This window comes from Desmodus rotundus, chromosome 4 (genome assembly GCF_022682495.2).
Source record: "Desmodus rotundus isolate HL8 chromosome 4, HLdesRot8A.1, whole genome shotgun sequence".
Classification (NCBI taxonomy): Eukaryota; Metazoa; Chordata; class Mammalia; order Chiroptera; family Phyllostomidae; genus Desmodus; species Desmodus rotundus.
Window position 1 is genome coordinate 166,715,216 of NC_071390.1, and position 15,567 is coordinate 166,730,782.

The 15,567-nt window shown below is 46.7% G+C and overlaps 1 protein-coding gene across 2 annotated transcripts in view; it reads left to right on the forward strand.

The window, feature by feature from the left end:
• SEL1L3 (SEL1L family member 3) overlaps positions 1 to 15,567 on the forward strand; it is a 95,773-nt gene that overhangs the window by 61,295 nt on the left and 18,911 nt on the right. Inside the window, exons 14-17 of one of the 2 annotated variants that reach the window (XM_024573608.4) lie at positions 3,489 to 3,551; positions 7,305 to 7,481; positions 10,022 to 10,149; positions 11,278 to 11,361. In XM_024573608.4, coding sequence (XP_024429376.2) covers positions 3,489 to 3,551; positions 7,305 to 7,481; positions 10,022 to 10,149; positions 11,278 to 11,361 — 452 coding nt within the window. The remainder of the gene's footprint in view (positions 1 to 3,488; positions 3,552 to 7,304; positions 7,482 to 10,021; positions 10,150 to 11,277; positions 11,362 to 15,567) is intronic. The other variant, XM_045182767.3, reaches the window with a different exon arrangement.

The following is a 15,567-nucleotide window of genomic DNA, read 5'->3' on the forward strand; positions in this document are numbered from 1 at the left end:
GTCAGAGGCGGTCCCCTGGTCTTGTTTTTAATCATGAGTCTTATGTCTGGCACCTGGCTTCTCTTTGCTCTTGCAAGAGCTGTGGCATTCTGCAGGAGACACCATGGTCGGGGGGCCGGTGCGTGGCCGCCAGCCCCCAGAGCTGCTGCAGTGTTGCCACCAGGCAGTGTTGTTGTTCAGTCACAGCTTCAAGTGTGTGTTCGGGCTGGATGCCAACAGTCTCTGTTGGACCAACAAAGACCTTGGTTTTAAGCCAACAGAAGACTAGGGGGACAGGTGGGAAGAGCATTAGCCCAGGACACAGGATGGAGGTCAAGCCCTGCCTCTGCTGTGTCCTTGAAGTTATCTGATCCCATGGGACAACGGTGATGACCACACATTGAATGAAATGACATAACGAGTGGGCTTTGAGAACTATAAAACACTGCGTTTTATGCAAAATAATGATCGTTCACAGTGATTGACTGAGCGTTTGTTACCTGATTTACATGTATGAACCATTTAATCCTCACAACAACCTGGTGAGGTGGGCATGGCGGGTGTCATTACTGTGGTTTATGTACACGGCAACTGGGCACAGAAAGGTTTTGTAACTTGCCCAAGGTCGCACAGCTAGTACATTGCAAACCTGAAACAGATCCAGGCAGGCTGGCTTCAGAGTCTGTGCTTCTCACTCCCAAACGCCAGACATCAATTCATCAGTCCTGGAAAAGGAAAAAGCTGTTGGCTCCGGGAAGGAAACCCTTCGACTTGTGTCCGTGCCCACAGAGGGCAGCTGCCTGCACACAGCAAGTGTCTCCGAACAAAGGCGGGTTCATGTGGCCAGGCCCAGCTCCAGAACCACAGCTGTGGCCCTCGCCGCTTAACAGCATGACTTTTGCTACGTTTCTAACCTTCCAAAGCCTTAAAACCTATTGGTTGTTATGGTTTCCAAATTTATGGCCTGGGCTTTCTCTTTCCAGTTGTCAAATCAACATAGAAATGGCTTGACTCTTAGCCATATGCCAATGCATTCATGTATTTGTTCAATAAACACCCATTCAGTCTGACGAATGCCAGACCCTGTGCTAGATGGGGGGACACAGGGGCGCATGAGCCACATCCCCACCTCGGGGGGCTTGTACACTGATGGGGAAGACAGGACAGAGACCGGCACAGAAGAAAGGCATCTGTCCCCCGGAGCCGGGGCTGGCCACCGCCCAAAGCGTGTGATTCAGACATTACCTCTGCCCACCAGGAACTCGCAGTCCAGAGGGAGAGGCAGACACATAAATCAGCTACTCTGCAGATGACATACTGTTTCCTCAGGGTCTGATTTCCCCAACCTGAAAGCTTTTTCAATTTTCCTGCCTTTTAACTAAGATATTCCTAAGTGGGATGAGGGAAGCCCTTGATCAGCCTTCAAAGGAAGATCTTTACACCTTTGGCCAGACAGCCTCTCTAAGTGTATTCTGTGTGGAAGAGCCCCGTGCAGAAAATGGGCTTTCCGAATGTGAAGAACAGGAGTGTGCACTTGGCTTATTGTATTGTGAGGGCATTCGGCTTATTGTACTCAAAATTGGCGCCACAATGGTGGCAGTGGTTTGCCCAGGACAGTCAAGTCCATCCCGTTTTGCATCCACATGAGGATGGAGCGTTGACTTCACTGCGCAGCTGTCCTCAGTGAATGTGTTCAGTGAGCATGACTGAGCCCGTACCATGTGGTTCCAGGACCTCACATCTCTCTCTCTCTTAACGGCTTCCAGCACAACTCCGACTTGGGTATCATGCAGTCTCTGTGCAGGACATCACCCTCTTCTGATTCAATAACAAGTGCACTGGACAAGCCCTGCCTAGAAATCAGCGTCTCTGAGTTCTCGTTGCAGATCCATCCGTGAGGTTTTTGGATAAGTCAAGCTCACTGAGCCTCAGTTTTATTTCTTCAAAGTAAAGAAGTTGGAAAAGGATGAAGGATAAAGTTTGGGTTGAACATTCTGTGGTCTTGGTGCCTTTTCAGAAATCAGGAAAGCTTGCCCCGTTGGCACCTCCAGCTATTCCAATATCCTCATGTCCTTTTCTCTCTCCTCTCCCTCTCTAATTAAATGAAGTAATGGTGCACTTCTGAAAAATATCTCCATCTTCTACTTTGCTTCGGCTCATTGGTTTTATTAAATAGGTAAGTTAAAGTCTAATAGCAACTCGGTGTATGTAATTTAACCTTTAGCTGGATTCACAGTTTTATTTTGGGTCCTGAAAAATCTAGAGACAAGCATACTCTGCGTGTTTTCTGTATCCTGCAAGGAGGTTATGAATCGTTACACTATTTCCGCACACAACTGAAACATACAGGGGAAAATATAGCGTGGGGGTTATAAGCTCGGACTGTGGAGCCCACCAGCCTGGGTTCATACCCTACCTCTACTTCTCGCTATGGGACTCTGAGCCAGTTTCTCAGATGGGAATGATAGCAGCACCTCGGCGGGGTTGTTGTGAGGGTTAAAAATGACAGGATAGTGCTTGACCCACATTAATTAACACAGGAATGTTCACTCTTGGTGTCTCATTTACTGTAGAGCCAAGTATTTACATAAGTGGAGTTAAAAGCTGGACTCATTGCAAGGCCCGCTCACCTTAGAGTACATGTGACCCCATCAACCACTGTGTCTGGGACCTGGACTCCACGGGGCACGTGGTGGGGGGACGTGTGTTCATAACGGACTCCGGCTGAGTTTGGAGGCAGCAATGATCCTAATGGTCAGACCCATGTCATGAGAGACCCAGGGAACCCCCCCACCCCCAAACTCACCGTTTCCCCACATGGTCCTGCAGACGTCTCGGCGTGGTCCCACGGAGCTCCTCTCTGGTAACAAGAACCCCAAGGCCATTCCTTTCTGTGGCACACGGAACACCTCCGCAAAAAAGAACCTGAATTTGCCAGACGAACCTTGTCGGGTTTTGCCTGACACAACCGATTCCAAGGGGTCCTAACTCCTGCCAAGGTGGTTCTCAAGCTGGTTCTGAAGCTACAGTGTTTCACCCTGGGGGCTTCAGTGAAGACCGAGGGAAGCTGCAGACAAAGCCTGATAACTCTGGCCTGTGGACACAGATAAAGTACTGTAGCGAGCAGCAAATTAGATAATGCCCAGAGAAACACACCGGGATGACCAAACTCATTTAACCCTGTTCCCAGCTTCTCCCAACAGCACCTGTGGGCTGATGCGCGGGCGAGTCACTCGATGATTAATGGGGACTTGTGCACGGATGCTAAGCTGGGAGGCTGAGGTTCGTCGCCTCGGCTTCACAGATATAAGCAAAATGACGATGGTGATGATGATGATGACAATGTAGAGCACTGCTTACAGAAATGTTTAACATTTGGTTAATACTTAAGAAGGCTTGGGTTTTATTTCTAAGTTCTTTTGTGTCGAACTCGGGCCCATCTGTGTGGTACTTTTGAGTGCACACTGGGTTCCTTCTGTTTGTGATCATTACTGTTTATCATTGTTTAGGGTCAAGGAGTAAAAAAGAACAGACGGCTTGCCTTGGAGCTGATGAAGAAAGCAGCATCCAAGGTAACACTTTCGCATATTGTCAGAGGAAAACATTTGCACTACATACACCCACTGCAGAGAGAACACGCCAGCGTGTCCCTACAGAGCCCCAAGGTAGAAACGGAGTGGGGCGGGAGGGGTCGCCAGAATGGCAACATTAGTCTTTTTTTAGAAGAATGGCAACATTAGTCTTTTTTTAGAGCTACGCCATACAGAAACCCGCCACAATGGGAACAGCAGAATTCAAAAGCTGTATTCACCTTCAGTCAATAGAATTCGGGCCAATTTTGTTTGAAGGCTAAAATTATAATCAAGGCCGCCCTGATAACAAGCAGCGGGGGCTCCTTGAAAGTAAATGGATATAAATGCCATTGAATTAGGAAAACCAAAAGCCTAATTCTGTGGAAGGTTAACCCTGCCACGTCCAGGCCCCGTTTGCTTCTCCGCACTTGAATAATGGGGCTGTTGAACAGGTTTATTACTGGGTTTAAACATTGTTTCACTTTTGTCACTATTTACTCTTCAGTGTTGTCATCAAGCAGCTATTTTCAGTACAGCACTACAGAACGGAGGTTATAGTGTCGCTTATGAGGAGGTACACGCACACAGACACAGGCATACACAGTCCTGCAGCAGGCACACGCCCCATGCATGCAGACGGACTTGCAGATAAGTAAATTTTGTAGGAACTCTTGTAATGTTACACCTTAGCAGGACCTATATAGGCTTTCTGGCTCGTGACCGTAGCTCCACCCCGAGGATGCCCTGTCACGGACTCCTGAAGGAACCAGGCTGGGCTCCGTCACTCCCCTTCTTCAGGGAACTCAGAGTACGTTTTTCTGGAGTACCAGAAGTTGGAGCAGGGAGTGAGAGAGCCAAGAGGCTTTCCTGTGTCGAGAGGGCATGTGACCCAGGAGAAGGGAACCCACTGAAGTGCCCCCCAGCTCCCGACCCCAGCGCAAATTCTAGGGCAGAACTAGAAAAGCAGCTGAATTTTGATCATGGAAGGCATTGGTTTCAGAGCACCCTAAAATGGGCCAGTGGTGGGGTTTCCTGGCAGGTGTGAAATTTGCATCTCTTTAGCCATTCTGGTGGTGAATTGGTGTCTGATGTGCTGTATTTTTGCATGTATTTTTAGCAGGGTTTAGATGAGTATTGAGGCAAATGCAGTTTTATGGCCTGGAGTAGTCACATCCTGGAAAGTGTAAGTGGTTCTCAGTCATTCACTGCGGAGGGAGTTATGAAGCCCCTACTCTTTGCCAGGCCCTGTGGTGAAGGTTGCACAAGGTCTCATTTTTGGAATAAGCCAGAAATCACTTGGAGGCAAATCTGTTGATCAAGCAGTGAAGTCCAGAACAATGGATGAGCACTTAAGAAATAAAACAAGATTTCTTGCGGGGTTCCTGAACCGGGTCCAAACGCAGCTCATAAAGGAGTTCTGTGGATGATGTGGGTGATGACAGGTACATTGGAATGAGCTGTGGCCTCTGGACGTAAGCACCACAAAAGCCATTGGGATGTGTCCACCCTGCGAGTTTGTTCTAGAGCTGGCTCTGACCTCTCTGTGGTATGGCCTGGTCTGTCACACCATTGAAACTTTCTCATTCCGCAAGACCTATCAGGGTCAGCCTTGCACCTGGTGCTGTGTGAAGCTCAAGGAGAAGGCTTCTATGACTGGATCCACAGCACTGACTCATTCCCAAGTGTCAGCTCTCTTGGGGGCCTGGAAATCCGAACCCTCCTCTGGATCCTCAGGGTGTTGGCTTTGGGTTCCGTTTTCTTGAGCATCAGCATTCAAAGGGTGGCTTTCATTCATTCATCAAATACTTATGGAGTGCTTACGCTATGCCAAGCACTAACGTTGGTGCCTGGGGTACAAAACAAAGGCCTCTGCCCTCCTGGAGCTCCTGTGTGAATGGGCTTTGCTAGTTTTGTTACCGCGAGACCACAAGATCTTGCTTCTTGTCTTTCAGTCAAGAGACAAAGTGCAGCACAGCAAGCGGCATTTGGCCGCAGCAGAAGCACACGCAGGGCTGTGGAGCAAGGGAGGGCTTGGCATAGAAGAAGTGACAGGAGAGCCCAGGCGGGGCTGCTGTCAGCTCACTGGGAAGTCAGAGAGAAGGGGGCCTTGGAGACACCTTCAGGGGGTTAGCCTGGGAGGAGCTGCTGCTGCTGCCCATTGTCCCCTGCTTGCAATCTTGTGGGGACCTTGGAGTTTAGGAGATGCATGCCTGTGGGTGAAGAAGAGGAGGAAGGGAATGGTGTGGGAGTGCTCCCCTGAGGGAGAGTGCGCACTGGGTCCTTTGTCTTGTGGGTTTTTCCCTCTCCTTTGCAGGTGGGAACCTAAGGGGAGTTCCCAGGGGAGGATCTCAATAGAATATTCACCAGCTTTCCATGTGTGTCCTTTCAGGGTCGTGGTCTCCACTGATTGGTTGGTGCCAGGGCAGGGTGTCTTTAGTCAGTGCAGCTGGTCCTGAGGCAGCCTTGGCATCACTTGTCTGGTTTTGCTGCTCTTCAGGCCTGGAGCTGAAACACAACTGAGGCCTAGTGTTATCTTTAGGAAGGAAAGGCTGGGCATCTAAACCTCATGACCAGTGATACACTGGGGAGGGGGAGGGAATGGTTAAGGTGGGGGAGGGGGGCGAGATCCTTATTTTCCCACTTTTGCCCATTGTTAGGCACCCAGTCTTCCCTGCCGGTGACCTTCTGTCCCTGGCCCATCATCCTTGCTCTGCGCATGTCTGTCTAACTGCCTCCCACAGTTTCTTCCTCCTGGTCTCCCTGGCACCTAGATTCCAACATAAAGACTAGGAGGTGAGGCCTTTAGGAGCTATGCCAACTAGAAAGGCTGCAGGCTGGGACCTTGGCATCTGTTGTTAAGGGACACACGGTCGTCCCTTGTGAGAAGAGAGGTGGAAGAGATTGGGTTCCACACCTGGGCTCTAACTTACCACCCCTCACGGAAGCGAGGGCACTGTTTGCCCCTCGAATCCTTTCCCGCTGCTTGTTCGTGGTCTTGTAGATCTGGCAGGAAGGGAGGAATGAGCGCTGTGTGCCCAGGCTGGCACATGCATCCCTGCAGGGCATCTGCGTCTTCAACAAGAAGACTGGAAGCTGTCGATGGAAGCAGGTGGGAGCCTCTGGGGAAAGCAGAGGCTCCCACCTGAGAGCGTTCAGTGAGGGCAAGGAGGCTTGAGGCTAGAATCACATAAACCAGCCCTGGAGGTTCCCCTTCTGCCTCAGCCCCAAACTGGGATGGTAAGCAGTCACAAATCACCTATACTTTGCAGGTGGGATGTTGCAGCTGCTTCCTTCAGAGGATTTGTTGGTGTTTGGGGCAGAGTCATTAACAGATGGTCAGACAGGTCACCTTGAATCCGTGCCCGCCAGGGCAGGTTTCAGGCTGCCTGTTGCAGCTGAGCACTCATGGATGTCAGGGCCCCGTTGATACTGCAGGACACTAAGAGGCTTTTTGTAGGCAAGGGCATCGTGTCAGAGCCCAGAGGGGCTGAGTGATGGTTCGGGGGCCAGCATCACTGCTGAGCTGGAGGTCAGGCATCCCAGCAGCCACCACGGGAAATCTACCTGGGAGCACTCCGAGGCGGGCTCATGTGTTCTAACACTTACCTTTTCTCTAATGCCATCTGCCCCAAAAAAGAGACAGGAAAGGTTTTGGTCAGACTCATGCAGAATGCTTTCATGATAATGGATTCTCTTTAGGATTTGTTGGGGTTTTTTTTTAAGTAATTTCTTTCTTGTTGTTCTAAAATCCAGGGATTGCATCAGGCAGTCAATGGTCTAGGATGGTATTACCACAAATTCAAGAAAAATTATGCCAAGGCAGCCAAGTACTGGTTAAAAGCAGAAGAAATGGGGAACCCGGATGCTTCATATAATCTTGGAGTCCTGTATTTGGATGGTGTTTTCCCAGGAGTCCCTGGGAGGAATCAAGTGAGTGAGACTTGAGACACACTGGGTGGCTGGCCGGTCACTTGTTCATGAAGTCTTTGTGAGGGTGTACTGTGTTCCCTGCCCAGACCAGGCCTGTGGTGGCACAGACAGCACCCAAGACACAGGCCAGGTTCTCAAAAACTGAAGGGCCCAGTTAGGAACATAAGATAGTGAATTTAGCCAGGTGCCAAGTGTGTGCTAATTGATATGACCCAAACAGTTCTGGAAGGGGGAAAGTTGAAGGACAAAGCAGTCAGGAGGTCTTCATGGAGGAGGGAGGCTTGAACTAAGGAGGAGGGGGAGATTATACAAGGTGAGAATGAGTGAGAAACCAAGAGGCAGTGTAGAGATTGATCCTACTGGAAGAGAGCTGGGTTCAGATGGGGTGGTCTCGTAAGAGAACAGATTTAAGAACAATGAAAACAGCAGTGATAATCTTTATGTTGGTTGGGTACTTCCTCTATGCCAGACACTGACGAAGGGTGTATGTCCTGTGTCACCTTACCTACCTCTGGAGTGTTGCTATAAATGGACTATTATTCAGTCCATTTTACAGAATAAGCAGCCAGGGCTCCGAAAGGCATGGAACTAATATGGCACACTTGTTGGAGTCAGAATCTGGACTCCAGTGTAACGTGGAGGCTCCTGGTCATTAATAATAACATCGATGATGATGACAATGATCTGAGCACCGTCACATTTAAAAAATTCCTTGAACGCCCGCCCAGTGCCAGGCACTCTTCCAGGCCTTGGGGATACAGCAGCAGACAAAATAGGAAGCGTACATTCCAATGGGGAAGAAGGGCAATAAATTATTAAATACATAATATGAGGATGTTGTGGGGAGAAATAAAGCAGGAGAAGGAGGACAGGGAGGGTAGAGATTGGGGGATGCTGTTTTAGAAGGGAGATCAGAGAAGGTCTCTCTACCAATATGACATTGTATAAGCTCCTGAAGGACTCTTGTGAATATCTGGGAGAACATTCCAGAAAGAGGGAACAGCCAGGGCAAAAGCTCTGAGAATAAGCTCGAGGAGCGGCAGGGAGGCCAGAGTGGCAGGAGCAGAAAGCAGAGATGGGGAGGTGGGAGATGAAGTCAGGGAGGCAGGTGTCCGGGTCTTCGTGATGACTCAGCTGTTCTGAGCAAGATGGGAGAGCACCACACAGCTTTGAAGTGGGCGGGATGTGTTTTAAAAGGCTCTCAGATACCAGCAGAAACTAGGCTTGCAGAGAGAGAGCTCGGGGTGGGGGTGGGGGGCGGGGGGGGAGGGGGGTATGTGGTTAACGCATTGAATCCAAGTGAGCAAGTGAGAGAGGATGGGCCATGTCACAAGCGGGGCTGAGATGTGACTGGATTCTGGATATATTTTGAAGGTCAAGGTGATAGGGTTTGCCGGTGATTGGATGTGAGGTGTGAAAGGAGGAGAGGAGTCAGAACCACGCTGGAGCATCTGGCATTTATGGAGATGGAAAGAACGGAGGGGCATTTATGGGTTGGGCAGCAGCATATCTGGGGCGGGGAATCAGGTTATTTTTGTGTAGTGCCACGCTAAACCTGAAGAACGTGTTTTCTCATTTAGTCCTCACAACACCTTTCATACTTGGCTTTATCAGACACCACGCTTTTCAGCTGCAAAAACTGAGTTAATTTCTCAGGTAGGGAGATCAGCTAACATGCCCAACGTCACTCAGCTAGTAAGGAACACAGCTGGGATTTGAACCCAGGCCTGTCTGATTCCAAAGCCCATGCTTAAAAAATGTCAGTTAGCCCTGGCCAGGTAGCTCAGTTGGTTAGAGCATCATCCTGATATGCCAAGGTTGTGGGTTTGATCCCTGGTCAGGGCACATACAAGAATCAACCAATGAATGCATAAATAAATGGAACAACAAATTGATGTTTCTCTCTCTTCCTTCCTTTCTCTCTCTATTAAACAAATCAATAAATAAAAACAAAAATAAAACATCAGTTAACTGCCTCAGAAAAATAATAGTAATCAGCGGAACATATGTCCAAGTGTTTCATTTTTTTCCCTCTGCCTCTCTCTGACTACGTGTGAGGCTGTGTATTTCTGTGCATTGCAAAAATTCTCCCACCCATCTGGGAACGTGGGTTTTTATTGTCACTGTCTAATTCTCACCTTCCTATTGGAAATGCAGTCTTTGTACACGAGTTTGGAGAAAGGTCTTAAGCAAGGTTAGGAAAGCAAACGCCTGCATTTTCACCTGGTGTGACTTCTGATGCAGTCTTCTCTCTTGCTGGCAGGGGTTATGTGAGGACGAAATGAGATGACAGTGACATTCATAGTTACATGTTGTCCTACTTGTGGGGCAAGCCTCATCAACAGGATAGCTGTGGTCGGGGTTATCACCTCCAGAGGCTGGTGTCTGTGATTGGCTGTCTTCCTTGAACTTGACTTGGTTTTCTTAAAGATATCAGAAGGTACAAGCCTGTGATAATACACTGGCTCTGCTGAAATCAGCCCAGCCAGGAGGGCTCCTCATGGAGGAGAGTGACACTGGTTCATCTCTTCTCTTGACAGACTTTAGCTGGTGAATATTTCCATAAGGCCGCGCAAGGCGGACACATCGAAGGGACCTTGTGGTGCTCTCTCTACTATATAACGGGCAACCTGGCGACGTTCCCCAGAGACCCCGAGAAGGCTGTCGTGTAAGCATCTGCCAGACGTTGTGGAGGAAGGGAAAGGCATCTGTGGTCGTCCCCCCTTCTCCTCAGGGGGGTATGTCCCAGGGCCCCCAGGGGATGGCTGAAACCGTAGATGGTACCGAACCCTGTAGAACAGGTTTTTTCTATACATACGGACCTTCGCACTTACAGGAAGCTCTTCATGGCTTCTCTGTGGCTTTCTGAATTGCCCGCTTCACCACTCTTGTGCTTTGGGGCCATTATTAATCAAATATTTTTAAAAATTATTCTATATCCCATCTCCTTAGCTTGTTATATATTTTTGTAATATTCTTTCAGTGGTTGTAAATCTAAAGATTACAATAGGCTATTTCATTATTATTAATTACTATTTTTAATAATTAAGAATAACTATTAAAAATTACCCTCCAGGATAAATTAGAGAGCAGAAACAAAATAAGGAAACCTTATAAAAAATAAGTAAAAATGTTTTAATGAAGTACTTAGAATTCTTGGTAAAGATTATCTTTGCCAAGGTGAAGGAATTAAGATGTACAAACTTAATATCACAAAATAGTCACAGGACGGAAAGCACAGCACAGGGAATAAAGTCAGTATTCTTAGGTTGACTATGCGCGGTGCCAGGTGGGTGCTGGAAATGTGGGGGGACCACTTTGTAAATAAGGTACATGGTTGTCCAGCCGCTGGGCCGCACACCTGAAACTAATACAAAATAATATTGAATGTCAACTGTGATTAAAAAGAAAACTAACATATTATAAATATTTTATAAATCCCCAATATTATAAGTCCCCATTCTAAAGTAAAGGTACTTTACCTTACAAGGAAATTAGTATCAATTAATTACCATACAGATGTCAAAAAAGATGATCTTTTCCTGTATTGGTGGATATTGGTCCTTAGGAGGCTTTAATTTCTTTGTTTCTGTAAACCAACAACTCCTCAGCATCGCTAAGCTCTCAAAATGCCTCTCTGTTTACCTTCTTAACATTCAGTTCTGGTTTGTTGCTCCATAAAAATTCTAACAAGGAAAATATTCCCCAAGTGGGATTTATCGAAATCATATGAAGAAAAAAGCAGTTATTTAATTTGCCACAGTTTGGATATTTTTCTCTTCCCTTTCCTTTTCAGATGGGCAAAGCACATTGCTGAGAAAAATGGCTACTTGGGCCACGTCATTCGTAAAGGCCTCAACGCCTACCTGGAGGGCGCCTGGTAAGCTCGGGCCCCACGTTACCTCGAAGTTTCTCAGCCCTTACCTTTCATCTGTCACTGTCATCTTATGAGATGGAACTTAAAATGCAACCAAAAAAGCAATTTGCAGGGAAATCACGGCCTCTCAGTAATACTATTCAGAATATCACTGACTGATTGGCTGTTGATTAGAAAACATAGCAATTCCATGTTTAATTATACACAAAAATTAGTTCTCTGGGGGGAGCATCCACGTTCATCAAGTTGAGAGACACACGCACGTGTTGACTTCTCTTTCCTTCGAGTTTGTTTTTCTTGGTTTTTAGAGTCTAACACACCACCGGGGATCTTAGCCGACCCTCTGCTTCTCGCTGGCAGGTCATAGAAGGTCCAGGATTTTCACCGTGTTTGTGGGAAAAGAATTAGGGCTCAGACAACATCCTTCCACAGATATTTTATTGCATCCTCTGTGGCCCGCAGCCTTGGGTTGCAGGAAGTCACAAGGCCTCTCATGTCACAGCCAAACAGACGTGACATGAGAGGGGGGGTTAGCAGACCTCATCCTGGGCTCTCTGGGACGAAGAACGCCCCAGGTCAGCGCACATGCCAACTGCAAGGGCCCCCGTTTGCTGCTCCTTGGTTGTACAAAAAGGGGCACACCTCTCCAAACTCTGCTGGACTTCATCATTTTATCTCTTCTGTCAGTTCTAGCACTCCGTCTCACTTTTCCCTTGGGCTACATTTTCTTGGCTGGTTTATTGCCTAAATGATCTGGATATTTCAGTAATAACTACAAAGGCTATGCAAATCAGCACATATTTCTTCGGAACACTGCCTCAAAGACATTAGTCCAGACTTAACATCGATCATACTCTGATCAGAACCTTAATTAAAAAATTTAAATATGAGTCCAAAAGAACGCCGTTTTCTCCTTTGGTCCATGGGTGCCCATGTAGCCAACAGAGAGTGTCTCGGTGATGGAGAGTCCGAAATTAGATAATGCAGGGGAAATGAGGCCAATGGAACAAAGCACCAAATAAAAATGTTTATCATTAACATCCTGTGAAAGTTTATTGTCCATGGCCTCCCTTTGCACAATAGGAAAGAAATTTTTTCTGAAATTATTATTTTCTAATTGATACACCTTACAATTTTGGTGCTGTTTTATCTTGCAAAACTCCCAAATTTGACTTCAACTATTCTGTTCTTACCCTCCAAACTTCCCACCCTTTGCTCCTCACAAGCTTCTTAGGGGGAACTAAACATTCAGATATCAAAGTGTTATATGTGGGGTTTTCCCAAAGGGAGAGCACATCGTAAACAGCCTCAACACACTCACAGACGCACACCAACATGTCTGATACATTTTTCCATAAAGAGAGGATCGGTCAGTAGCTTAGCTTTTCTGCCTCCTTTTGAATTTAACATCACTTTAACATTTAAAAATTTTCTGTGAATGTCAAGATGAATTAAGATTTTTATGGCCTGCTGTCTTTCTTAGAATATTCAGCCACAAGAGTTATTTTATTTTATTTTTTTGGTGGAGGAATTAAAAAATAATGGGGGTATTAATTGTGTCCTACACTGTTGGTGAGTTTGGAATTCAGATTCAGTTCAGCAGATTTGACTGAGTCCATCCCATGTGGGTACCTTGCCATAAGCTGGGAGAGGGGGGTGTGTCAACAAGGAGGATAGGGTAGTTGGCTGCTTCCTCTCTTCCTAATGCTGAACTACCCGCAGTTTCTCATGTGGCCTCGTTCTATCTGACCTGCAGACCTTTGCCCTTGTCTGGAAGTCTGGCCTAACTTCTTACCCCCTTTGGGCCTCCCACGGGTCATGATTACACCTTACTTGTTGATTGGCCTGTGGTTTGTATCCCAGTGGCCAGCACCTAGTGCCCCTGGGGAATGCTCAGAAACTACTGTGTGAATGAATTAGGACAAATAGAACAAACACAACATAAGCGCCACGAACAGTGTATAAAGAACATTGGGGATTCTGAGGGGGGAAGATGCTATCTGGTTTGGGGGACTTAGGCCAGCCTTTATGACGGAGGCCTCGAGGGATGGGATCAGCATTTCTTGTGAAGGGAATCATAGAAAAGCAAAGAGAGAGGAAAATTCTGGGAGTATCTAGAAGATTTCAGGCCACCCAGTTTACCTTGAGGGTAAGATTTGTACAAGGGAGTAATACATAACGAGACCAAAGAGGTGCTACTTTATGGATTGGTGCTACTTTATGGAGTTTTGAGTGAAAGGTTCTGTCTTTTTACTTAATTTGTGGGGGGGGGGTGGTTTTGGGAGAGGGAAGTGACGGGACAGAGTGGGGTTCTGAGATGCTTAACCAAACAACTGAATGATGATGGAGAGAAGGGACAGCCTGAGAGAATCCAAGTAAAAGGAGCTGAGCATTTGGGTTGGAGAAGTGGCATGAGCCAGCTGGGTTGTTTTTCTCTTCTTTCGTCATATGGTAGTTGATAACATATGAAATAATATACATAAGTGATATATATATAAGTTCCAAAGCATAGCAATAAAACGAACACCTGTAAACCCACCACCCTACTTAAGAAAAGGAACTCTTGGAGCCCCCTGCACTGTATGTCCCTCCCAGATTAAACGCACCCCCACCCCCAGCACCCAGAAGTAACCATGATCCTGAATCTTGCTCTTTATAGTTCTTGCTATTTACGGGTATGTTCCTGAACAATAGATTTAGTTTAGCTTGTTTCTGAGGTTTCTGTTATTAGAATATTATTATACACGAATCATCAACTGCTTCTTGTCACTTGACATTATGTTTCTGAGATTCATATATTTTGACGCATGTCCCTGTAAGTCATTCATTTTCACTGCTGTTATAGACCACATTTTACTTACCAGTTCTCATATTAACACATATTCGGGTTGTTACCCAATTTTTTTTAACCTCCCCTGAGAATATGTCTATTGATTTGAGAGAGAAAGGGAGAGGGAGAGAGGGAGAAACATCAATGTGAGAGAGAAACATCCACCGGTTGCCTCCTGTTACCGCCTCGATGGGGATCAAACCCGCAACCTTTTTAGTGTATGGAATGGCACTCTGACCAGCAGAGCCCCCTGGCCAAGACCCCATTTTTTTTGTTTTTAAGAACAATATGGCCATGAACATTTTTATGTATATCCTGACCCTCAGAGCAGTAGTTTCTCAAGAATATAAACTTAGGAGTAGGGTCACGTGTTGGACTTTACAAGATAATGCCAATTGTACCCTGGCTGGTGCGGTCAGTGGATTGAGTGCTGGCCTGCAAACAGAAAGGTCGATAGTTCGATTCCCAGTCAGGGCACATGCCTGGGTTGTAGGCCCAGTCCCCGGTTGGGAGTGAGCGACAGGCAATGCATCTTTGTTTCTCTTGCACATCAGTGTTTCTCCCCCTCTTCCTCCCTTCCTTCTCCTTTCTCTAAAAATAAATAAAATCTTGTAAATAAATAAATTATAAATAATGTTTTAAAAAAGATAATGCTGATTGTTTTCCAAAATTATTTCACCAATGTACTCTACTGCCAATCCTCTATACAGTTCTGTTCCTCCATATATTTGCCGGTCTTGACGCTGGCACTAAAATATTGTTAACGATAAGTCTCAACCTGCAGTTGAGGCCTTTTCATATCAATTCACAGAAACATCTCAGTGCCCATTGCAATGGGAAACTTCTGTCAAAACATATTTGAGGCCGAGTGCTTTCATCTCTCTGAGCCCCCAAACCTGCCCCGGGGGTTAAACAGGAAATATAAGAGCGTGACCTCCTACAACATTGTTTTTTGGGGTACCATCTATTGTGCTGCCACAGAACTAAATCATCCATCAATGTCCCCAGCCCATCCCCTTTCTACATTTTTTGCGAGTGAATTTATTCTGGATGTTACTTTCAAATTATACGCATCAGTTTGATGAGCTTGTGCTTTTCTGTGTGGCTCTAAGATTTATGTGGGATTGCTTCAAAGAGGAGCGTGTTTGAGAAAAGGGCTTTTTGCTGTACAGGCGTAATATGGCAGGTAACGTTGTCACGCCTGAGGCTGTCTGCGGACAGCAGGAGAGGTCGGCTACAGAAAGGCCGGCTGTCAGGTTCCATTTCCCTCCACCTTGGCCCTGCTGTGCTTTATCTATGAACTGTGTGTTTTATTGTCCTTTATCTTAAATACACCCCAAATACTTAACCCAGGACGTTTGCCAGATTGGTGGGCTGGA